Below are 24,292 nucleotides of genomic sequence, written 5' to 3' on the forward strand. Positions count from 1 at the left end.
CTCTAGATGGCGGCAGAGCGTCAAAAAGGTTAACAACTAACTTTAACGTTGAGTAGAATAAGAAGTGACCCAAGCGTACACTTTTTACCACAATTTGTTCACTGGCTCTTCGGTGATTCCCGTATCAAACGTTTTCTGTACTTTCATTAGCGTTTGAGTTGAAAGGCGTATTCAAACACCATGCTGTCAAGTTAACGAGTGGCTAGATAGCTCGGTAGCTAACAATGCTACATGTATGTTGAATGAGCAGACGCCCGTGAGGCCAACCAGATCCTCGACGTTTCCTGCGGAGGCTAAGCCGAGCCTCATCGACTGACACCGGCTGTCTTTTTCCGGTGACCTTCTGCAGCTGGAGGTTAGGGAAAGCAAAGGTAACAATCTTTATTTTCTGTTAACTTTGCCTGATGATTTAGATTTTAATGGTAAGTCATATTTTAGAGATTAATTACAAGCTGTGCTCTACTTTACAGTTCCTGAAGCGAGATGGAGGCTCCCCCTGTCACTGTGATGCCGGTTACCGGCGGCACCATCAACATGATGGAGTATTTGTTACAAGGTGAGCTGCTTTAAGGGTTAAAAAAGAAGCATTAGAATAAGAAACATAATGTATGCAAAATGCACCAATGGAGACCAGAAATACCAAGGCGCTTTATACCATGGTCCTCATGCGATGAAGTAAACCAATAGTCTCACAATTCTCCGATAAGTACCAAAGATTTTGAACTGTCAATTTGGGACAACCCTGTGCTTTGACCAATAAGCAAATGCTCTCGTAATATTGAACAACATTACAGTAAGCACATATACCTTAAAATGCTTTCAATATGTGTATGAAAACCAATATACATCAATTATTATAGAGTATCTTAAATGTTGGAGTAATACGTGCTATTTCACCTGTAGCTTTACCATTGATATATTGTATCTTTTTCACTCAATATGTTTGTTTCTGCAATCACTATGTGTAAAGCGAAAAAATTGAAGACAGTGCTTAGCATGACAAAAACAAAAAATTTCAATTAAATCTTTGAATGCGCATTCCACAATCTGCTGATAAGTCTGCATGGGTCTATCACATTTTAGTTTTTTAAATTTTTGTTCAGTATGAGGTCAGTTAGTAAAACGTAGACAGCAGTGAACTAACAGGTCAATCAAATAACACCACATCTCTTTAAAATAAGACCATGGCCATCTTTGGATTCTCGTTTTTGCTTAGGAACTTTCCTTCCCTACCCGATCGAGATGAACCGGAAGTACTTGGAGGATAGGCCATTTGAATTTTACAAAATGCTGAGGAAAGGTGCATCGATGCAACTTTTAAGCCACCTTTAGCATAGGTTACTCCTGAACAAACCTTATGAAAAGAAAGGAGATATATTACCCACAATCCTTTACGGGAGAAAATATTTAAAGCAACACACCACCGACGATAACAGACATAAAGATGCTCGAGCATTTCATGCAAACAAAAATAATTAGATGAAACTGTTATTTTAAAATGAAAAATAATACAAAATCAGGAATAGTCTTCGTGGGCAGTTGCAATGTAAACATACAAACTTGAGATGTTTGTATAAAAATGTAAACATACAAACTTGAGATGTTTGTATAAAATGTAAGACTAACATTACTATGCATACATAAAAAACAACTGTAAACACAAAATATAAAATACCGACATATGCGTGAGGGATAAAACCTTTGAGTGAGAGAAAAAGGACCAAAAAATAAAAGAAACAAAGTTAGACTTTTTCCATTAATTATTAATAAAACAACATACAAACATAATCACCAGAGTGACATACAATCAGTGTCAAAAAGGCATTTTATCGTATTACAAAAATACTAGAGTTTATAGATCAAATTTTTTAATTGCTTAAGCAGTGTCTAATGATCCTAATATATTGTTTGAATACATTTTAGTATCTATATTTCTTTTAATCGATGTAGAAACAGTTTAGACGTAGAATGTGTGAATTATTTAAAAAAATCCTTGACCCGATGACGTAGTCCCACAAAAACTAAGGAAAGGTGGCATAAAGGTTAAGAGATTGGAGAATCTGAAGAGGGCCTTCATCTGTGCTCTGTAAGTGACTGAATCAGAATAATCTTTATTTGATAAGTATGTCAAAAACACACAAGGACTCTGTCTCCCGTAGTTGGAGCTTCTCTAGTATGACAACAGATACATAAATACAAAGTACGGAGTGTCACTGAGCAGTGAAAGGTTGCCGGTAATGTGGTAATGCCGATAATTATTTTATTTTTTTGACAATTGTGTAAATGACGCAGAGTCCTCTAGCAATTTAGAGCAGTTTGAAATGACTAATAGAGCAATAGTCAGGTACCGTGATCATTGTGCAAATGGTGCAGAGAATGCAAGAAATTTAAGCAGTTTAAAGTGGCTAGTAGTGCGATAATCTGGAACAGTGTTAATTGTGCAAACGGTGCAGATACTTGTCAAGCACGAGTGGCCAGTATTGGTCAACAACAGATTTGCAAATAGTGCAGAGTGACGAGACTACTACAGTGAGTGTACGAATATAATTGGCCCAACAGAGATGTGACAACAGTCTCAAGACAAAATTGGCAGCATGTTACAATGGAATTATAAATTAACTGTTTAAGAAGTTAATGGAAAGAGGGAAGAAGCTGTTGGAATGTCTGCTAGTTTTAGTTTGCATTATTCACTGGTGCTTACCTGAGGGAAGGAGCTGGAAGAGGTGGTGACCAGGAGGTTGAGTCTCCAAGAGGATTTTGCATGCTCTTTTCTTGGTTCTGAGAGCGTGCAAGTCCTCAAGGGTGGGTAGGGGGTGTACCAACAATTTTTTTCAGCAGTTTTGATTGTCCGTTGCAGACCAAACCAGACTGTGATGGATGAACACAGGGCTGATTCGATGACTGCTGTGTAGAACTCCTTCAACAGCTCCTGTGGCAGGCCGTGCTTCCTCAGAAGCCACACGAAGTACATCCTCTGCTGGGCCTTTTTGAGGATGGAGTTGATGTTGGTCTCCCACTTCAGGTCCTGAAAGACTGTATTTCCCACGAACTTGAAGGTCGCGACTGTTGACACAGGGCAGTTGGACGGCGTGAGGGGCAGCTGTGGCAAAGGATGCCTCCTAAAGTTCACGTTAATCTTTACAGTCCTGAGTGTGTTAAGCTCCAGGTTGTGTTGGCCGCACCACAGCTCCAGCTGCTCCACCTCCTGTTGATATGCAGACTCGTCACTCTTTGATGAGGCCGATGACTGTGGTGTCATCTGCAAACATCAGGAGTTTGACAGTTGGCTAGGTTGTGTTGCAGTTATTCGTATAGAGAGAAGAATAGCGGCGAGAGGACACATCCTTGGTGGACCCTGGTGCTTATGGTGCGTGTGGATGAGGTGGTGTCCCCCAGCCTCACCTGCTGTGTCCTACCGGTCAGGAAGCTATAAATCCACTGGCAGATGGCAGGTGAGACGCTGAGCTGGAGACGCTTGGAGGAGAGGAGTTCAGGGATGATGGTGTTGAACGCAGAGCTGAAATCCACGAACAAGATCCTCGTGTATGTCCCCGTGCCGTCAAGGTGTTCGAGGATGATGTGCAGTCACATGTTTACTGCGTCATCCACAAGCCTGTTTGCTTGGTAGGCAAACTGCAGGGGGTTCAGCAGGGGTCCGGTGACGCTCTTGAGGGTGTCCAGCACAGATGATGGTGGAGTGTTTGAAACAGGATGGTACTTCACAAAGTTCCAGAGATCTATTGAAAATCTTTGTGAGGACTGGAGCAAGCTGGTCTGTGCAGACTTTGAGGCAGGATGGGGCCGCAATGTCTGGGCCCGCCGCTTTGTTGAACTTTTGTTGTTTAAATATACGTCTCACATCCTGTTTGTGGATGGTCAACGCCGAAGGGGGAGTCAGAGGTGTGATGTTGGTCGGTGGTGCAGCTGGGTGGATGTGGGGTGTGTCCTTTTCTAATCTGCAGTAGAAGGTGTTCAAGTCGTCAGATAGTCCTTTATTGTTCTCTGCTTGGGGGGGGGGGGGGGGTTGTCACTTGTAGTTGGTTAGCGATTGTAATCCACGCCAGACTGATTTAGTCGTTAGCGGTAAATTGTTTTTCCATCTTATCTGAATAGTTTCTCTTTGCAATGTTAATTTCTTTAGTCTTTTTGGTTTCTAGCTCGAGCATACAGGGCTCTATCCCCACTTCGATAGGCGTCCTCTGTAGTCTGGCGAAGTTGCTAAAGTTTGGCAGTGAACCACGGCTTGTTGTTGTTTAACATGCGTAATGTCTTTGTTGGCACACACACATCTTCACAGAAACTGATATAGGATGTGACAGTCTGTATTTTCATCTAGGCTGCCAGTTGAAGTTTCAAAGACATTCATTGATTGCTTCATTGGTCCACTTCTTCACTGTTTTCACCACAGGCTTCGCACATTTAAGTTTTTGCCTGTATGTTGGTATTAAGTGAGTTAAGCAGTTATCAGACGAACCCAGAGTTGCACGGGGATAGTATGGTTTGCGTCATTTACCGTGGTATAACAGTGGTCGAGAGTGTTATTTTCCCTTGTAGGACAGTCGATGCGCTACTTGTATTAAGGAGTTAGTGGTTGAGTTTAGCTTTGTTAATGTCCCCAAGAATAATGAGCGGTGAATCTGGGTGGTTTTTTTTTTCAAGTTCGTTTACTTGTTCAGTGAGTGTTAGCAGTGTGGCGTTCGTAATAGCCTGGGGAGGAATGTAGACACCGGCGAGTATGAATGATGCGAACTCACGAGGCGAGTAGAATGGCTTACATTTCAAAAACAGCGACTCTAAATGTGGGTTGCAGATAATTCCAATTATTCTGGCAAAATAGTTACTTCACTGTACAGACGGTCTTCAGTTTACAAAGCAGTTTCGGAACTGTGACACGGTCGTAACTTGATGTGTAAGTCTCTATCACTAAACTATGCGAATGCACTACTTGAGTCTAGGGGTGTCCTGATCTGATCTTTGAGATCAGAAATTGGTCCAATGTCAGCAGAAAAACAAGGATCGGACAGAATCTAAAATCTCTGATTTTACCACTCTTAAACAAGCAGTCGGATGGCATGCAGAGCCCACGTGGTCACAACAACAGGTTTTGTTAAGATGCTAACATAGCAGCGAGGCGTAAGAGTTGATTTTGCTTGTTTAACTCATTTATTGTCGAACAAGTATTAATACGTAGTTTCGAACCCATCTATTGAGTAACGAAAACATATTAATACATAGTTTGCGTTTTTTCATGGGAAGTCGAAGAGGAGGCTCTAACCACAGCTCCACAGGGAAGCGAGAACTTTGGAAGAATTTTACTCAGGCAAAACCACCAGCAGAGGGCAGTGATGCACCATTTTAGATTTGGCAAACAGCCCTCAAGAGCCTGAAAGGTACTGTTTGCCGGCTAAAAAATAGCGGCACAGACAGGCTAGAAGTCGGACGTGCTGAATTATTTTTACACTCAAAGAGACAAAGTATATGTACAGTATTTGCAGAATATGTATTGTGGTAGTTAGCACAATTGTATGTTTGTGTCAGAAATGTGTTATAACTGAGATCTTGTATGAGGATCACGGTCGCCATGTCAACAGCCAGGAAACAACACGTCATGACTGACATGATTTCCGGTGAGTTTGCGTCACTCACAGTGCATTATATAGCTAAATACGTGATTATTTTGCAACCAAAACCCATTCCTAAGTATTGTTTTAGCTGGATTATACAATGAAAACACTTTCAGATGTCTGAGATGTGACAAAAAGCAAATAAATATAGCAGCATCGAAGTTACTGCTGCATAAATGCTGCTTTTTGCAAAAAGCTGATCTCCAAATTCTGAGACGCGACCACAAAAACGTAAAACCTACCTATGTTTCACTGCACATAACTAAAGAACGGAAATGGGTAGGATGTAGCTTTTTCCCCCTGCTGAAAGAAGAGTTTTCATCCCTTACTTTGGTAGATTTGGTATGATTATAATCATAGAACACAATATTCTGTAAGCCTTGAAAAGTCAGTCAAAATCCTCAAAAACGGCTGCCACTCGGGTGGTCTTTTCTGAAAACAGCTGGTACTGAATGAGTTAGTCGCTTATTAAAACTCCAGTTGAAGTTCACATCCATAACAAAATATTTACACCCATTGAATGTTCAAATACAGACGTCGTTTCTTTGTTTTTGTTAACAAAAATCGCTAGCTCAAAGCTAACACACAATGAATGAAACACCATTGACCAGCTAACAAAACTTAGCATTGAACTTGCGACACTTATATCTTTCTAAATAATTAATATTGGTACACAAACGCTGTATAAGCACATACAAACAGGCAATATAACAATACTTTCTGGCATATATTCTTCAAACTCTGAGAAACGAGTTTTATAAACAATATTCGATCGTGACATCTACTCTCTTTGTTACTTCGTGTATCTCATTGCGTGCACAGCACTACCCCTGAGGTCAAGACGTGCACAGCAGTTACTTTATGTAATGTATTGTTTATTAATAAATGGGTCAGTTTTTCTCATACCTACTGTTGCTGATTTTTGCTCTCTGTTTGAGTAATATCACTTGATCAAGCCTTTTCTAACATTCCGCACTACAAAATAAGTAAATTATTTATGATTTTTGCTGAAATCGGATCGGACCGATATTGGTATCGGCCAAAACTCAAGGCTGCAATATCGCGCCAGAGCAGAAGTGAAAAAAATGGATCGGGACATCCCTACTAAAGTCATAATTACAGTAAACTTGTTTATTCTATCCCCATTAGCTTTTGTAACACACAAAACGTCTAGACCGTAAAACTTTTTTGTGGAAAAACAGTAATTGATTAAAAGAACAATTTCTTACCTTTACTCCTGTGATTGGCTTGCACACTGGAAGGGATGAAAACTAGGGACAAATGTCATCGGTTGGGACCATCGTATACTGAGGACCCCCCTGTGGAATGCATATTGTCCCGATAGACAGAAATAATAGTTTTTGCGATCAAACACCTGTTGTAAATTTAGCATTTCAGCTCCTTGTTGGAGAACAGGAAATTGTGCAAAAAATAGTGACTGATTGAGCTGTTGGCATGTGCATTCAAAGGTTTAGATGTCAAATTAAGTTCACCTGTAAAGGTTTTAGTGCATTTTAGATTCATCCTATGTCACCCAAAAAGCCCAATATCCCCAACTTTTTCTACCAAGTGTCGCGTATGTTTTTGTAGATGTTGTATAATAAAACAGGACAACAGTTGCGCTTAAGATGTGAGTTTTGAGGCTTTACTCATCGCAGCACAATGTGTATATTGGTTACTATAGGAAGTGTGTTGGACCAGGCTCTGGAAAGCCTCTTACATCGCCTGCGAGGCTTGTGCGACAACATGGAACCCGCCACCTTTACAGACCATGAGCTGGTATACCTGCTGAAAGGCCAACAAGGTAACCCTTTCATCTTGCGTGCCCGCCGCTCGCTCTCGCAGCCCACAGCCCCGTGGCACCTGCGCTACCTGGGCCAGCCGGAGGTGGGGGACAAGAGCCGCCATGCCCTGGTGCGCAACTGCGTGGATGTGGCCGCCTCGCACAGCTTACCCGAGTTCCTCAACGAGATGGGCTTTCGCATGGACCACGAGTTCGTGGCCAACGGGCACATTTTCCGAAAAGGCGCCATGAAAGTGGTGGTCAGCAAGCTGTCGCGAATCCTGGTCCCGGGCAACACGGACAACACGGAGCGTCTGTCGCTGTCTTACTTGGTGGAGCTGAGCGTGTTGGCGCCTGCCGGCCAGGACACCGTGTCTGAAGACATGCGCAGTTTTGCTGAGCAGCTCAAACCTCTGGTTCACCTGGAGAAGATTGACCCCAGCAAACAGAGACATTGAACAACCCCCCTTCTCCCATGGACGTGAATATTGACCCGAGCAAACAGAGACATTGAAGGACCCCTCCAGTACTCAGGGAGATGTTAGAGCTCTTGTTTATTTTTACACAGTATCGCCATGTTACGTGAAATGAAATACAGCTCAGCTTTGACTTAAACGCTTCTTGTCTTTTTGCTTTATTTAGGGAGCTTTCATCCACTTACTTCAAATGATGGATGTTTTGCTGCAATTTTACTGAAGTGGCTTTGCTCACAAATACAATCCGTCATCTTGTGCACACGTGTAATGTAGCACTCATATAGGAGAACTTTCTAACAATTTATCGATGGCAGTTTGTAGTTCTCTCAAAGGTAGTTTTTTTCCCAACCTTGATTGAGCCATCATACTCATTTTGAATAATAAAACATTCACGGCACACCACCACACAAAAATACTAAAATAATGTTGCCCTTGTCTAAATTTACGCCCAAATGCACTTACTCAGTGTGATATGTGGGTCTGTTTGATTGAACACAAAGCTAATATACCAAACTTGCAGGAAGCCATGATTGATTCTGTTTTATGAATGGCAACAGGTGGATAGATACACAAGTTTATTGTACCTTCTGCCATCTAATGGCATTTTACTGTCCTGCATGTCACTATGTATTGCTGGCATATATTAAAGATTTTTGGTCATTCTCTTGATAGAGAGTAATCATTTTGACAAGTGTATTTCTTTATAAGTCAAAGTATTGAGGATCAAGACCATGGCAGTTTTTATCAGACTGTCCCCAATGTGGTGGACCTAGTAGCCAAATGTCAGTAGTAGTTACAATGTCAAACAACAAATTGTATCAACCTACACCTCATTGTCACCTTGATGAAGCTTTTGATATTTTAAATGATTTTGCCATTTGATTACCACAGAATGAAGCAAAAACAACTGAAGCACAATGGTGGAGGGTCAGGTCCAGCAAGGCCTTCTCTCCTGGCCTAAACACTAGCAGAAGCACTGATTTACATTTACAAACTAAATTCTAATATTTGTTTCACAAATTTGTTAATTTATCCCCAACAGTCAATTTGTTTCGTAGCGTTTCTCTCGTCTGCTGTACTTTCAGTACGTGGGGAAGTTCAGATTATTTTTTCCAATCAGATTTCAGCCTCTACGTGATGCCATGTCAATCTAATCAGCCCTGGGCCTTTGGACTCGGTTGTGCCGGCTTATGCAACTTAAACTATTTTAGCAATAGGACTGTTTCTTTAACCAATCAGATTTCAAATCTCTCCTCTTGGGTGCAGCAAACTGGCCCTCAATGACTTTAGCATTTTTCATCCTCTGGTTGGTCTGAGCAAATCTCTCCTCTTGGGTGCAGCAAACTGGCCCTCAATGACTTTAGCATTTTTCATCCTCTGGTTGGTCTGAGCAAAACTAGCAAAACACGTCTGCAGTGATCTGCACGCATTAATACATTTTATAATCAGCATGTCGTGTGTATGAATTGTATTTGTCTATTTTTGTAATACTAGATAAATATTGAATTTTAGAACTGCACCATATGATGTACATGGCACAGTTATGTGCTGTTATATTGTTATTTTTGTATAGTACTGATGCTTTCTATAATTGTGACGTCATAATGGGAGTGTTAAAAGGTGGCTTCAGTCTCAACTGAAGGCCCAGGCACCAAATGCATGATCTGCAACTGCTCAAGCAATCTGGTAGGGCATTTTGTCATGCTAATAATATATGCGTTCAATTCAGTTTATAATTAACATGTCCCTTTGCATACACTAGGGGTCACTGTTGCTCCTCGATGCGGTTTGCCTCCTAATTGCTCTGCTCGACTCACCACCACAGATCATCTACAGGAGGTTTTGGTTGCCATGGAAATAATTAGCTGCGAGATCTGCACATCTCTCTCCCACCACACTCTAATTAGCTTCCTCAATTGCTTAATGATACATAGACCTGTGAAAGGCTTTCTTTCTTCCCCTCAACAAAAGCATTGATTTTCCCTCTCCCGCTCATTTCTACTGTTAACCCATTAGTGCCTCTTTCATGGGAACTTGAGCTGGAACTATTACACATGAAAGCGCCACAGCCGCCTCAGGTTCTTCCCACTTCATGCTGTGCTCCAAATTGGCCTCTACGCCAGTGTGTCAACATTATGGCCAATCTGCAGCGCGGCGACTGAAGTAACTAATGCACATCCTGTCAGTTTCCATAATAATGCGAGGCAATAAGACATGAGTGCCTCTAATAATATCCCTCCAGGAAGATGCATTTGCGATGTAAAGGGACCGCGTTGCGTGTCAGGAGGGAGCGCTTGGGGCCGACGTCTGTCTGTACGAGTTGACCTACCTGCAAATCACATGTGATGAGGGCAAATTCGCTGAGGTGGAAATGTGGGATGGTGTGTTTGCCAAACACACATTCGCTGCCCTTTCAACATCTTGGTGTATGCAATCACTGGCCGCAAAAGTAGCTAATCCACTCCAATCTAATGAGATGCAGTACAGGAGCTTCCAACTGCATCCTACTGAGCCGGAGGTGTTCTCTTGTGATTAAATAAGACCTCTCAGTAGTATGCAGTGCAGTTCGAGACTACTGCAAACTATGGTCATGAAAATAAATATGCAGCTATATATTATGTTGATCTACTGTTACTCATGAATGGGGTTAATACAGAGAGCTAATTTCGCCATACATGTATCTGCAATTAAATTTCTTCTACATACAGCGGAACCTCAGGAAAAAGTTTGGAGTACAACCAAGTCAAACAAAAATTTGAAATTTAAAAAAATGTTACATCATTGCAAATTTCGCCACTGTGTTTACCCCCATCTGCAAATTTACGTCAGTGACCATCAAGAGGATTAATTCCTCATGTGGGTTTTACCTTTTCTTTGGCTTTTTATGTGTTCTTTGTGTGTGATGATAGTCGTACAACTCGAAATTTAACTTACTGCAACATAGAAAACTATCTGGCAGCTCAGTATCTTATGAGCAATGTGGTTGATTAAATATTAGTAACACACAAATATTTCTAAGAAGATGCTATCGTATACGTGACTTAATTCCACTAGATGGCAGTGCGGCACTGCAAACACCTGTCAGGATTCTTAAATGGGTTTTGATTTATTTTAGTTTTATTATACAGTTAACCTTTTAGGCTGAACCCCACTGAACTAACATGCAGTGTGCAGGGAACTAATTGTCATGAGTAACCAATTAAACAGCGACTCAAAAATGCTTTTGAGCATCCACACAAAAAATGTGTTACTGGGTACTAAGCGTAAGCGAGACCCAGCCAGACGCAGCCAAGTCATACCAATACAGTCTCTCTCCCTCTCCCTCTCCCTCCCTCTCTCTCTCTCTCTCTCTCTCTCTCTCTCTCTCTCTCTCGTGTTTTACAATAATGCTTAACTATATATAGTTTCATAATGTACCCATGGCTCGAAAGCAAAGCATGAAGAGTTTTCACCCGAAATGCATGGGTGCTGTCAATAATCGATCATTGCCAACAGCCTCTTAAAATATCCTCACACTCCTTATTCTCAAACGTTTCCTCCCTTTGTCGCAATCTTCTTTTTCCTTGATAATCGCGCCATGTTTTTGTGGTTCAATGAAAACAATTATACAGTACAGTATACTGTATGTGAAGCCTTAAATCGGATACAGGGTTGCAGTGTTTCCGTAGCAAAGTGTTGTGAGATGTGCAACATTCAATTTCTCGGTGTGCCGGTGTGAGTTGCCAATTGTAATTTTTTGGGTTGGTCCACTTCCGTTGCGTTCGACTGCGTTGTTCAGTGTGTTAATATGTTTCTTGAAAAATCACCTGTTTAGTGAATAACTTTTATGATGGAAACATTTTAAGTCTGGAGCAAACTAATCACTTTTAATTAATTCACTAATTAACATGATTTCCTATGGGAAAATGGGGTTAGTGTTGGAAATTAGAACAACTTGGAAGTCAACCACTGTTTCTCTGACAGTGCTGACAGAATTGTTTCGTGAGTTAGTGTATGCCATACCCCATACACTATATGGGGTCTTTTAGTAGTTATACAGTCAGGTCCATAAATATTGGGACATCGACACAATTCTCATCTGTTTGGCTAAACACCACCACAATGGATTTGAAATTAAGTGAACAAGATGTGCTTCACTAATGAGGTGATATGTTTTGGATTATGAGCAGTTCTTTTCCTTCTCCATACTCTTCTCTTGCCATTACTCCAGTACAAGTTGATCTTTGTCCCATCTTTCCGTAGGATGTTTTAGATATGTTTGATAAACTCTAATCGGGCCTTCGTGTTTTTGAGTGAAGCGTGGCGGTGGTAGTGTCATGGCATGGGCATTTCTGGCTGCAAATGGAATTGGTTCCCTTGTATTTATTGATGATGTGACTGCTGACAGAAATGTTTTGGGCAATATTAACTGCTCATATTCATCCAAATCCTTCAGAACTCATTGGACGATGCTTTACAGTGCAGATGGACAATGACTCGAACCATAATGCAAAAGCAAAAAAAGAGTGGCAATGGCCAAGTCAATCACCTGACTTGAATCCGATTAAGCATCCATTTCACTTGCTGAAGACAAAACGGAAGGGAAAATGCCCCAAGAACAAGCAGGAACTGGAGACAGTTGCAGTAGAGGCGTGGCACAGCATCACCAGGGATGAAATCCAGCATCTGGTGATATTTATCCATTCTAGACTTTAGGCTTTAATTGACTGCAAAGGATTTGCAAACAAGTATTAAGCAGTGAAACTTTGATTTATGATTGTTAATTTGTCCCATTTTGGTCCCTTAAAAAGTGGGAGGGACATATACAAACTGTTGTAATCCCTACGGTTTTCACCTGATTTGGACATAAATGCCGAAGCGTAAAGGTCTACAGTCAAAGCACATATTGTTTATTTCATTTCAAATACATTGTGGTGGTGTTTGAAGCCAAAAAGATGTGAATGCGTCAAGATTATGGCCAGTGATTCTAGATCATCTGGTGGATGTTTTCCAACAACCTGAGGGACCAAAGCGCGATGTTTGAGCTCAGACTGAATTATGTATTAAAGAGGCAGATGCCTCCTTGCCGAAGGCTTTCTATGTCCGGCATGGGTACTCTACAGTTTCCTGGCTTTCTTCCACTTAAACTTGTGTTTAGCACAGTGCTCTTTGGTGATGAGCCGCACTCCCACTGCACCTCCACTTCACATCGCCTGGAGAACGGAGGCGTTGCCGGGCTAATCAGTGTCTTGGCATCAGGCCTACTCGGCTATTGTGGATGTAGCCAACCACTGACATGCACAAGTGAGGCCTTCAACTCCCTGCCAGAGGCAATATGTGCTGCATGCTTTATTTGAAGGAACTCTGAATAGTCGAGTGCCACTCTGTCAATACGGGCATGCCACAATAGTGATAAGGCTGTGTAATGTTGGCCAACTCTTTAGGTTTAATACCATGCACGTGTCCAGTATTTGCCTTTACAATGTTCCCATCACTCACTGATGGTGTAGTGGTACATTCTCCTGACTTTGGTGTGGGCAGCGTGGGTTCAGTTCCCGCTCCGTGACGGTGTGAATGTGAGTGCAAATGGTTGTCCTTGTCTATATGTACCATGCGACCAGTTCAGGGTGTAGTCTGCCTTTCACGCGAAGTCAGCTGGGATAGGCTCCAGTGCTCCGTCAGGGTCACCCTGAACAGGATAAGCGGTATTGAGAATGGAAGGATGGATGTTACCATCGTGGTAACTTGTGACACTGCTGTTGTCGTAATTCTTGTAAATGCAGCAAGGGCTACACTACATCTTCAGAACTATAGCGACAATAAAGTTTGTAACCTGTTGGATATACTATTAAAATTAATACATAATATAATTTTTCATTGGGTTACACTGACATTATAACCATCCGGCCAATGCTAAAACCTTTCTGCCAGATTGCAAGTTTTATTTATAACATGTTCACATTTTGTTTTAATAACTGCAATCTGTGTTTTATTGATTTGTTTTGTTGAAGGGCTTGAAAAAACTAAAGCATGAGAAAATATAGATGTTCATTCAGTGAGATAAAACAATGTATTTCTGGTTTACTGTGGATTTGTTAAAACCTTTATATAGTTATTATTCGTGAATGAACACAGAAAACATAACATTTTTATGATATCAAACGCACTATCCAATGGTGCCTATCAGTTGAATTTTGAATCTTTATACAATTATGCTGGCTAGGATAGCAATGAAAGGGTTTGGATTGACTCTTTTGGACCACTTGCTTCCCCCCCCCCCTTTTTTTTTACCTATTAAATATAATGAATATGCTAAGGCCGATAGTGATAATTAATCACATTTTGTTAGACCTGAGAAACAGGCAGACCTGCATGTGGCTTTTTCTTTCCATTTTGCTACGGTCTTAATTAAAAGTCTTGGCAGCCATTGTCTTTGTTGTCTCGGAGTTGGCAGCATGGATGACAAGATGCCACGTTGGACACGGGATCACGCTCGGGGCAGGAAGTCTTTAAGTCAGACGGCGTTGGGCCAGCGCCACGAGGGGACGAAATCCAGCTTCACCTTCGAAGGAACGTCTTCAACTGTTGGATTGGAGCCGTCTTCTTCCTGTGTCATTGGGAGCCCATATGCTTGTTACAGAGTGTGCCTTTTGTGCTGGGAAGGGAGAAACCACGATGGATAGGGAAAGGGAAGGAGGGGGGTCTTCGGCTTCTAGACATGCATCAAACTCCCAAGAGTGGTCTTGTGGCTTCTTCAGTGTTCTTTTGTTGCAGTCCCAGTGGGTAGGTTTGCAGATATTACACAACATTATGAGGCTGCTAGGGTCTGCTGAAGTGAAAGAAACCAGGGTGGGCTTTGCTTTTTTGGGGGGGAGGAAAAACATGTCCCTGAGCCTTATGTGAATAAATTCCAGAGCCCTTTTTCCAGGGTGCTAATTGACAGGCACCGAAGCTGCGCCTGGTTGATGCTGCAGCTTCCTCGCTTGTGGCCAGGCGAGGTGATTACTGCTGCGAGGAACGCGCTGTTCCAGGATCAGCCGCACACAGCTAGCCACGATGGCTGTGGAATGTCTGGTATGGGGACAATGTCGTTTTTTGTTTTTTTTTTAAACTCTCACGGCTTTGGTCGTCTTGGTTTCTGACTCAGTTCCCTGACTGACCTGATTTTTGGCTCTTGTCACTCATTCTTACCTGTCTGAACAAGACAACTCTGCTCAGCCCCTTAAGGTGAAATTATCCAGGCAGTGCTGGCGAGCCTGAGGTTGTTGCTTAAAACATCCAACGTATTGGCTCAAGTGTCTGTCTGACATTAGGTATGTGCTTGCTGTATTGTGCCACTTTGAAGTGCACGCTTTGCATGCAGAAGGCACATTGGCAGACACACACACACACGCAAAACGCTGGTTCTGATGTGGCTAGTGTGGCGCTCGGAAAATGCTTCACATAAACTAAAATGTGCAGTCGAGGCCTTGCCGCAGCTGCTCCCACCCTCACGCACAACACGACACACCCACTCAACCCTCTGCCCTCCGGTTGCGCGTTCGAGTCCTGATTTCACAGGAAGGCTAAGGCACATTTACAAAGGTATTTTTGAACGTCCATTTCGTTGACACAAAAGACTGTTCAAATGTGTTTTTATGAAAACACAATGACAGTCGCATGCCAAATCAACAAGTCGTACTATAACCCTTTAACTTTATCCTTGCTACATTGACTTTATTCTTGTAAATTTGCTACTTTATTCTTGTAACACTACAACTACTTTTGACTACTTTATACTATTCTCATTACATGATTTATTTCATTGTAGTCTGACTTTATTTTTGCAGGTTAACGGGGCCGGTGGCAGACGTCGTTAACTCGGGCCACGACCGATCCGGTATGGAATTCTTTGGATGAACGCTCATATTTGTTTGACAAAGTTTTAAGCCCTTTCCTGACACAACCCTCTGCATTTATCCCGGCTTGGGACCGGCCTACAGTTTGCACTGCTTGTGCCCCCCCCACCCCCCCACGCAGGGCTGCATTATTTCTTGTAATAGTAGCCTACTACATTATTCTTGTTTTGTGATGTCTTTAATCTTGTAATATTGCAAATTTGTATCTTTATCCTTGTAACTTTATGACTTAATCCAAGTAACTTTACAACTTCATTCTCGAACCACAGCTCGTGACCATAGGGGAGTGTAGGAACATAGATTGACCGGTAAATTGAGAGCTTCGCCTTTCAGGTTAGCTCCTTCTTTACCACAACGGACCGATACAAAGTCTGCATCACTGCAGACGCTGCACCGATCCGCCTGTCGATCTCCCGTTCCATATTTCCCTCACTCGTGAACAAGACCCCAAGATACTTGAACTCCTCCACTTGGGGTAGGATCTCATCCCCGACCTGGAGAGGGCACGCCACCCTTTTCCGACTGAGGACCATGGTCTCTAATTTTGAAGCGCTGATTCTCATCCGGCGGCACGGTGGATGACTGGTTAGAGCGTCAGCCTCACAGTTCTGAGGACCCGGGTTCAATCCCTGGCCCCGCCTGTGTGGAGTTTGCATGTTCTCCCCGTGCCTGCGTGGGTTTTCTCCGGGTACTCCGGTTTCCTCCCACATCCCAAAAACATGCATTAATTGGAGACTCTAAATTGCCCGTAGGCATGACTGTGAGTGTGAATGGTTGTTTGTTTCTATGTGCCCTGCGATTGGCTGGCAACCAGTTCAGGGTGTACCCCGCCTCCTGCCCGATGACAGCTGGGATAGGCTCCAGCACGCCCGCGACCCTAGTGAGGAGAAGCGGCTCAGAAAATGGATGGATGGATGGATGATTCTCATCCCAGCCGCTTCACACACTGCTGCGAACTGCTCCAGTGAGAGTTGGCGATCACGGCTTGATGAAGCCAACAGAACCACATCATCTGCAAAAAGCAGAGATGCGATACTGAGGCCACCAAACTGGACCCCCTCTACGCCTCGGCTGCACCTTGAAATTCTGTCCATAAAAGTTATGAACAGAATTGGTGACCAAGGACAGCCTTGGCGGAGTCCAACCCTCACCGGAAACGAGTCCGACTTACTGCCGGATATGCGGACCAATCTCTGACTCCGGTTTTACAGGGACCGAACAGCCCGTATCAGGGGGTTCGGTACCCCATACTCCCGAAGCACCCCCCACAGGACTCCCCGAGGGACACGGTCGAACACCTTCTCCAAGCCCACAAAACACATGTAGACTGGTTGGAGGAACTCCCATGCACCTTTGAGGACCCTACCGACGGTGTAGAGCTGGTCCACTGTTCCACGGCTAAGACGAAAACCACACTGCTCCTCCTGGATCTGAGATTCGACTTCCCGAAGGACCCTCCTCTCCAGCACCCCTGAGTAGACCTTACCAGGAAGGCTGAGGAGTGTGGTCCCCCTGTAGTTGGAACACACCCTCCGGTCCCCCTTCTTAAAAAGGGGGACCACCACCCCAGTCTGCCAATCCAGAGGCACTGTCCCCGATGTCCATGCGATGTTGCAGAGGCGTGTCAACCAGGACAGCCCCACAACATCCAGAGCCTTCAGGAACTCCGGGTGAATCTCATCCACCCCCTGGGCCTTGCCTCCGAGTAGCTTTTTAACCACCAAGGTGACCTCAACCCCAGAGATAGGAGAGCCCGCCTAAGTGAACCCAGTCTCTGCTTCCTCATGGGAAGGCGTGTCGGTGGAATTGAGGAGGTCTTCGAAGTATTCTCCTCACCGACTCACAACGTCCCATGTTAAGGTCAGCAGGGCCCCATCTCCACCATACCCGTCCCCCCACCCGACGGCGGAGGGAGGCTACCCTCTCGTCCACTCTGGTGAACCCCAATGTACAGGCGCCAAGGCAATAAGTATACCACCACCTGCTCGACGCCTCTGACCGCGGGCAACTCCAGAGTGGAAGAAAGTCCAATCCCTCTCGAGAGGACTGGTACCAGAGCCCAAGCTGTGTGTGGAGGCAAGTCCGACTATATCTAGTCGGAACTTCTCGACCTCACACACCAGCTCGGGCTCCTTCCCTGCCAGAGAGGTGACATTCCACGTCCCGAGAGCCAGCTTCTGTAGCCGGGGATCGGATCGTCAAAGTCCCTGCCTTCGGCCACCGCCCAGCTCGCACTGCACCCGACCCCTATGGCCCCTCCCACAGGTGTCGAGCCCATGGGAAGGGGGACCCACGTTACCCTTTCGGGCTGTGCCCGGCCGGGCCCCATGGGTGCGGGCCCGGCCACCAGGCGCTCGCCTTCGAGCCCCACCTCCAGGAGGTGCAACCAAAACCTTACACCACCATCTATAAAAATCCCCAAAACATCCAAAGTACAAATGATATGAGCAAAATAATATTCTCTGTCTCCAGCCTGCTCCTGGCCTACCTGGTTTTCTTGAAAATCTTGAGGGACCAAAAATAGTTCTCATGCCCAATTCCAAAATGCATGTAATCAATAACAACAATAATAACAAAAAAAATACCCATCTTATTGTGGAAATGGCCTAACTAACAATCCATTGGACCATCCGCATTGTGATAGTAAATCACCGCAGCTGGAAATCTTTATAAAGGATTCACACCAGGCATCCACCAACACTTACCTTGACTAGTTAGACTTGCACAATCTAATGGTGTCTAAGGTAGGAGCACCATCAAAAATTGTGCCTTAACAAAGATGATAATGCTGAGACTTTGGAGCGCAGGGTTGCGACTGATATGTACCCCATCCCAAATAAGTAGTCAACTTAAATATTAGACACGGCTCTCATTATGTATATACCATAACAAACTACAACAATAATAAACATCTTAAATTCATGATAGTATCAGTCAAAACTGACGTGAGTTTTTATACGCATATTGGTGTTTAGGTACACGTAATTTTGTGGTGGCAGTGTGTGTGAAAATGGGTCTGGCTGTAAAGTTCATGAATAAGTAATATGTTTCCCTGCAGCAAGTACCAACATAACAGGTGTGAGTGTGCATGAAATGCGTGGCAGACTGCAAAATAGCCCGGGCCAATTTTTCTGGGTGCTTAAAGGTGAAAAGCTACAGAGGAGTATTAGGGCCACAAATAGAATAATATTAATATCAGAATTACGTTTGCACTTAAATTCACGCGCACTGTGTTTCCCAACCTTCAATGAGCCACTACATTTTTTACATGACAAAAATCTCACGGCACATTACCAAACAGAAATGTCAAAAAAGTGGATACAAAGGTCAATTATGTACGTTCTGCCATTTAATGGAAGAGCATTTATTTGCTCAGCCTATCACTATACATCTTTGGCATAGATAGATGGACAAATGTACATTATTTGTAAATTAATATTTTTTGGACCAGTTAAGTGAAATTGGATAATTTCCTGCGGCACACCTGATGATCTCTCGGCAAGCTGATTGGGAATCATGGCACTGAAATTTTTATTTATTTAACAGTATGTCATAATATCACAACAATTTTCCCGTAACATTCTGACTTTATTCTCATAACATGACAACTTTTTCTTGTAACTTTGACTCTTCCCGTAACATTACAGCTTGAGTCTTGTATCATTATAACTTCAGGCTGCTATCATTACTAAGTTATTTCTCGTAACTTCACAACTACTATGGTAACCTTAGCGTAATATTATGGGTTATCTTTTACCAGTCTGACTTCATTCCACATAATATTACAGCTTTATTCTCTATTTTGACCTCTTTACCTTGCAACTTTTTTTGTTTTTTGCAACTTTACAACTATTCTACTAACTTGATTTCATTTTCATAATACTACTATTATACTTTTTGGTATTGTGAATTTAATTTCTTGTAACATTCTTGTCATTTTTTGTAACTTATCATAACTTTACATCTACTATCATTCATCAACAACTTTATTTTTGTAATGGCTGTTATGGCTTTATTCTTGTAACATGACCACTTTTATCACAATATGATTTATTGTGCCTAATTCATGACTGTATTCTTTTATGATTACGTCTTTGCCCACGTGACATTACGGCTATGACTTTTTTCTCGTAACACTACAAAGTTACAGTTGGCTTGTAGTATTATTACTCATATTTTCCTAGCTTCATGACTATTTTTGTAACATTATGGCTGTTCTCATAAGACTGCTACTTTGAAGTAACTTCACAACTATTATATACAACCCCAATTCCAATGAAGTTGGGACGTTGTGTCAAACATAAATAAAAACAGAATACAATGATTTGCAAATCATGTTCAACCTATATTTCATTGAATACACTACAAAGACAAGATATTTAATGTTCAAACTGATAAACTTTATTGTTTTCAGCAAATAATCATTAACTTAGAATTTTATGAAAAAAAAAGCTGGGACAGGGTTTACTACTGTGTTACATCACCTTTTCTTTTAACATCAACATCACTAATTGTTGAAGCTTTGTAGGTGGAATTCTTTCCCATTCTTGCTTGATCTACAGCTTCAGCTGTTCATCAGTCCGGGGTCTCCCTTGTCGTATTTTACGCTTATATATGCGCCACACATTTTCAATGGGAGACAGATCTGGACTGCAGGCAGGCCAGTCTAGTACCCGCACTCTTTTACTACAAAGCTACGCTGTTGTAACATGTGCAGAATGTGGCTTGGCATTGTCTTGCTGAAATAAGCAGGGGCGTCCATGAAAAAGACGTTGCTTGGATGGCAGCATATGTTTCTCCAAAACCTGTATGTACCTTTCAGCATTAATGGTGCCTTCACAGATGTGTAAGTTACCCATGCCATTGGCACTAACACAGCCTCATACCATCACAGATGCTGGCTTTTGAACTTTGCGGCCATAACAGTCCGGATGGTTATTTTCTTCTTTGGCCCGGAGGATGCGACGTCCACAAATTCCAAAAACAATTTGAAATGTGGACTCGTCGGACCACACAACACTTTGCATCAGTCCATCTTAGATGAGCTCGGGCCCAGAGAAGCCGGCGGCGTTTCTGGGTGTTGTTGATAAATGGCTTTTGCTTTGCATAGTAGAGTTTCAAGTTGCACTTATGGATGTAGCGCCGAACTGTATTTACTGACATTGATTTTCTGATGTGTTCCTGAGCCCATGTGGTGATATCCTTTACACATTGATGTCGGTTTTTGATGCAGTGCCGCCTGAGGGATCAAAGGTAACGGGAATTCAATGTTGTTTTTCGGCCTTGCCGCTTACAAGCAGTGATTTCTCCAGATTCTCTGAACCTTTTGATGATGATATGGACGGTAGATGATGAAATCCCTACATTTCCTTGCAATTGTACGTTGAGGAACATTGTCCTTAAACTGTTCGACTATTTTCTCACGCACTTGTTCACAAAGAGCTGAACCTCGCCCCATCTTTGCTTGTGAATGACTGAGCAATTCTGGGAACCTCCTTTTATATCCAATCATGGCACCCACCTGTTCCCAATTAGCCTGTTCACCTGTGGGATGTTCCAAACAGGTGTTTGATGAGCATTCCTCAACTTTCTCAGTCTTTTTTGCCACCTGTTGATGATGGGATCTTTTTTGGAACGTGTTGCAGCCATAAAATTCTAAGTTAATGATTATTTGCTAAAAACAATCAAGTTGGTCAGTTTGAACATTAAATATTGTGTCTTTGTAGTGTATTCAATTAAATATAGGTTGAACATGATTTGCAAATCATTGTATTCTGTTTTTATTTCTGTTTAACACAACGTCCCAACTTCATTGGAATTGGGGTTGTATATTCTCGTAACATGCTGGAGTTATTCTTGTAACACTACAAACTTATTCACATAATATGATGTTTATTTTTTAGATATATAATATAATATTATGAGTATATCATAAGGATGTAAGGGCTTTTTTTCTCTGATGAGTTTGCTTTTCATTTTCCCAGTGGCTCAACACTGCTTTAATGTGACCGCCCCAAAACATTGCCTGTATTGATATGGGTGCTCATCGGCCAATCAGACTGGAGCACCTGTGGCAATAGCCGCCCAGGGTGCCTGATGATGGGATTTAGGGGAGGGGTAAAGCCCCTCGGTCAACCAAGCAGCATCTCACCCTGCAGAGAGCCTGATTATTTCCACTGGATTTTTCATCAAGTGTTTTATTTCCCCACAGGGGCGTGTGTCGTGGACATTTAATTTGGTTAAAGACCCCATTTCAACTCACTTCTTCCGGATTAAAAATCTAGTGTTACCTATAATCTCTCTTAATCTGAGCTAAATCTGTCTAATCGCCATAGAAAATTACACTCACTGGGGTATAGCCGCCAACTAATCAGCTGAGGTGAAACCTGCGCGCTCTCCACTCCCCTGTGGAGGACATGAACGCTACACACTCAGCCCGGACACACGCATGCAGTCACGCACATAGGCGCAAATCCCCTCACTGCATTGTATCTTCTTTTCTATTTGCTTGTCCATGCATGAGTGCAATTGTGCACAAATTCCACCTCTCGTGTTAGTTTTTTATTTATTTTTTTATTTTTTTAAAATCACGGCTGGGCGTGGAATCTGGCACACAAAGCGACGTTGCGCTAGAACGCTCACTCACTCACCAGGCTGCTTTTTTTTTTTGATTGAAGGATTGTGCAGCCTCAAATTGAAGGACGAGGCGAGAGAGGGAAGGAGGGGAGAGTTGGGGGGTCTCAATGCGATCGCGATGGGGAGTGTATTGATTTGTTGAGCGCACTCCACAATTGGCAGCATTTCTACCCTTGCACTCCACAGCCACGGCGCGCGCGTCACATCCTCGCCTTCTCGGAGAACATGTGTGCCATCTGAGCAAGAGGAGAGCATTTCATTGACATAAAAAAAAAAAAAAAAAACTAAATTATTTTTCTTCATTCAAGCTGGCAAGTGGACTGTTTTATTTTTTTTCTTCTTTTTTTGTTGTTCCTTGGGAATCCGCCGCTTCGTCACGCCTCTTTATTAGAATTGCAGACACTTGCGCGCCCGCCGACTTGCTTCATCGGAAAGATTGAATAATTCGTGCCACGGTCACGGCGCGTCGCCCCCCCCCCCCCCCCTGCCCCGGGTGATCCTTTCCTGTCTTTCTCCGTACCTTCCCGGTGTCTCCTCGCTGGATTTATCGACCGTTGAAGCTGCGCACGCATCTCGAATATCATCTGTTGCTGCCGCCGCTACCGGAGGAGAATCAATCCCGGCATCTGCGATGTGATGATTAAAAAGAGGGACATTTTATTGAACATTTTGGGGTAAAATGGACGAACAGGTGTTGTTACTTTTATTGCTGCTGCTGTCCTTACACTCGATGCTGCTCCCGCTGCTGTGATTGGATTCATCATGATCCGTCTATGCCGCCGACCCCCCCTCCCTCATTGATCCACGCCGTAAGTTTAATAGCCGCGTGAGCATTTCGGCGTGAAGTGATCCAGCGAGACACGCACGGTGGGGAGAAAAAAAAAGCAATCAATCAAAACTAAATCAAAATAATAACGTGGATGTATCCCCCACCCCGCTCCACGACAGCCCCGCAGGTTTGATTTCTCCCACTTTCCACGCAAATGTTGATGATGGAGGACGACGAACTGGACGCTCATCAGGTTGATTCGGATTTCGAGCCGCAAAGCCGGCCTCGCTCGTGCACCTGGCCGCTGCCATGTCCGGAGGACTTCCCCGAGGTCACCGGGGGGCTCCCGCTGGCCGGCATCAAGGTGGAGCCGGAGGACGTGCCGGCGTGCCGAGCCGGGGTGCTGGCGGGCGGCGCGCCGGGCGAGCTCAAGCATCCGGCCGGCGCCACGCACCCGTGCCTGGACGCCAGCGGACCGTTGCGCAAAGCGAAGTCGTCGCGGCGGAACGCGTGGGGGAACCAGTCGTACGCGGACCTCATCACCCGCGCCATCGAGAGCACCCCGGAGAAGAGGCTCACGCTGTCGCAGATCTACGACTGGATGGTCCGTTACGTGCCCTATTTCAAGGATAAAGGCGACAGCAACAGCTCGGCCGGGTGGAAGGTAAGCCGCCCGCGATACAGTAGCAACCAGACACTTCACACCATTCACGAAGCCTTTGTTAGGCTTCCGCCAACCAACGTGGGGAGAGGTGTGAGCGGAGCAGAGACGGCACCACGCGTGGGCTCGTCCCGGTTCATTAGGGCCGCCAATCATTCTAATAGATCATCGATGGCAGATTGAGTTAAGACCGGAGAGGAGCCACTTGCAGCGTGCGTGGAACGAGCCTGGCAGTCGGTAGTCGTGCACGGAGCATCCCCTTTTTATGGCATGCCTATCGCTTTAAGTAGAGAAAGTCAATTAGTGCACCTAAAGGGGTAGGCAGTGATTTGCCAGTGGGGTGTACGCTTGACACTTTTGAATTGAGGATCTCTAAGACAGAAATGTCTGTTTTTGTAAGTGACATTGCCTCAGCGACAAGCCCCTGATAATGAAGATATTAGATTAGGACCTCGAATCCTTAAAA

The 24,292-nt window shown here is 43.6% G+C and overlaps 2 protein-coding genes across 3 annotated transcripts in view; both read left to right on the forward strand.

Annotated features, from left to right (window-relative positions):
- The first annotated feature begins 36 nt into the window (after positions 1–36).
- On the forward strand, positions 37–8,550 carry med18 (mediator of RNA polymerase II transcription, subunit 18 homolog (yeast)). Of its 2 annotated transcripts, XM_061777856.1 has the most exons (3): positions 37–371; positions 471–556; positions 7,309–8,550. In XM_061777856.1, the coding sequence occupies exons 2-3, from the start codon at positions 484–486 to the stop codon at positions 7,863–7,865; spliced, it is 630 nt and encodes a 209-aa protein (XP_061633840.1). In that variant the 5' UTR covers positions 37–371; positions 471–483; the 3' UTR covers positions 7,866–8,550. The 2 variants fall into 2 exon arrangements, with proteins under 2 accessions (XP_061633840.1, XP_061633842.1); XM_061777858.1 differs by lacking the exons at positions 37–371; positions 471–556 and adding an exon at positions 4,036–5,627.
- Positions 8,551–22,627: 14,077 nt separating this feature from the next.
- The window catches only part of LOC133479750 (forkhead box protein O3-like), a 60,009-nt gene continuing 58,344 nt past the window's right edge, over positions 22,628–24,292 (forward strand). The window contains exon 1 of the mRNA XM_061777096.1: positions 22,628–23,829. Coding sequence (XP_061633080.1) covers positions 23,380–23,829 — 450 coding nt within the window. The 5' untranslated portion in view covers positions 22,628–23,379. The remainder of the gene's footprint in view (positions 23,830–24,292) is intronic.

Source organism: Phyllopteryx taeniolatus, chromosome 6, assembly GCF_024500385.1.
Source record: "Phyllopteryx taeniolatus isolate TA_2022b chromosome 6, UOR_Ptae_1.2, whole genome shotgun sequence".
Taxonomy (NCBI): Eukaryota; Metazoa; Chordata; class Actinopteri; order Syngnathiformes; family Syngnathidae; genus Phyllopteryx; species Phyllopteryx taeniolatus.

What these genes read in the sequence shown, in the direction of transcription:
- med18 (XM_061777856.1), top strand. Translation starts at nt 484, where the DNA reads ATGGAGGCTCCCCCTGTCACTGTGATGCCGGTTACCGGCGGCACCATC. An exon ending in GATGGAGTATTTGTTACAAG is followed by an intron (nt 557 to 7,308) that starts GTGAGCTGCTTT and finishes TGGTTACTATAG; the next exon opens with GAAGTGTGTTGGACCAGGCT.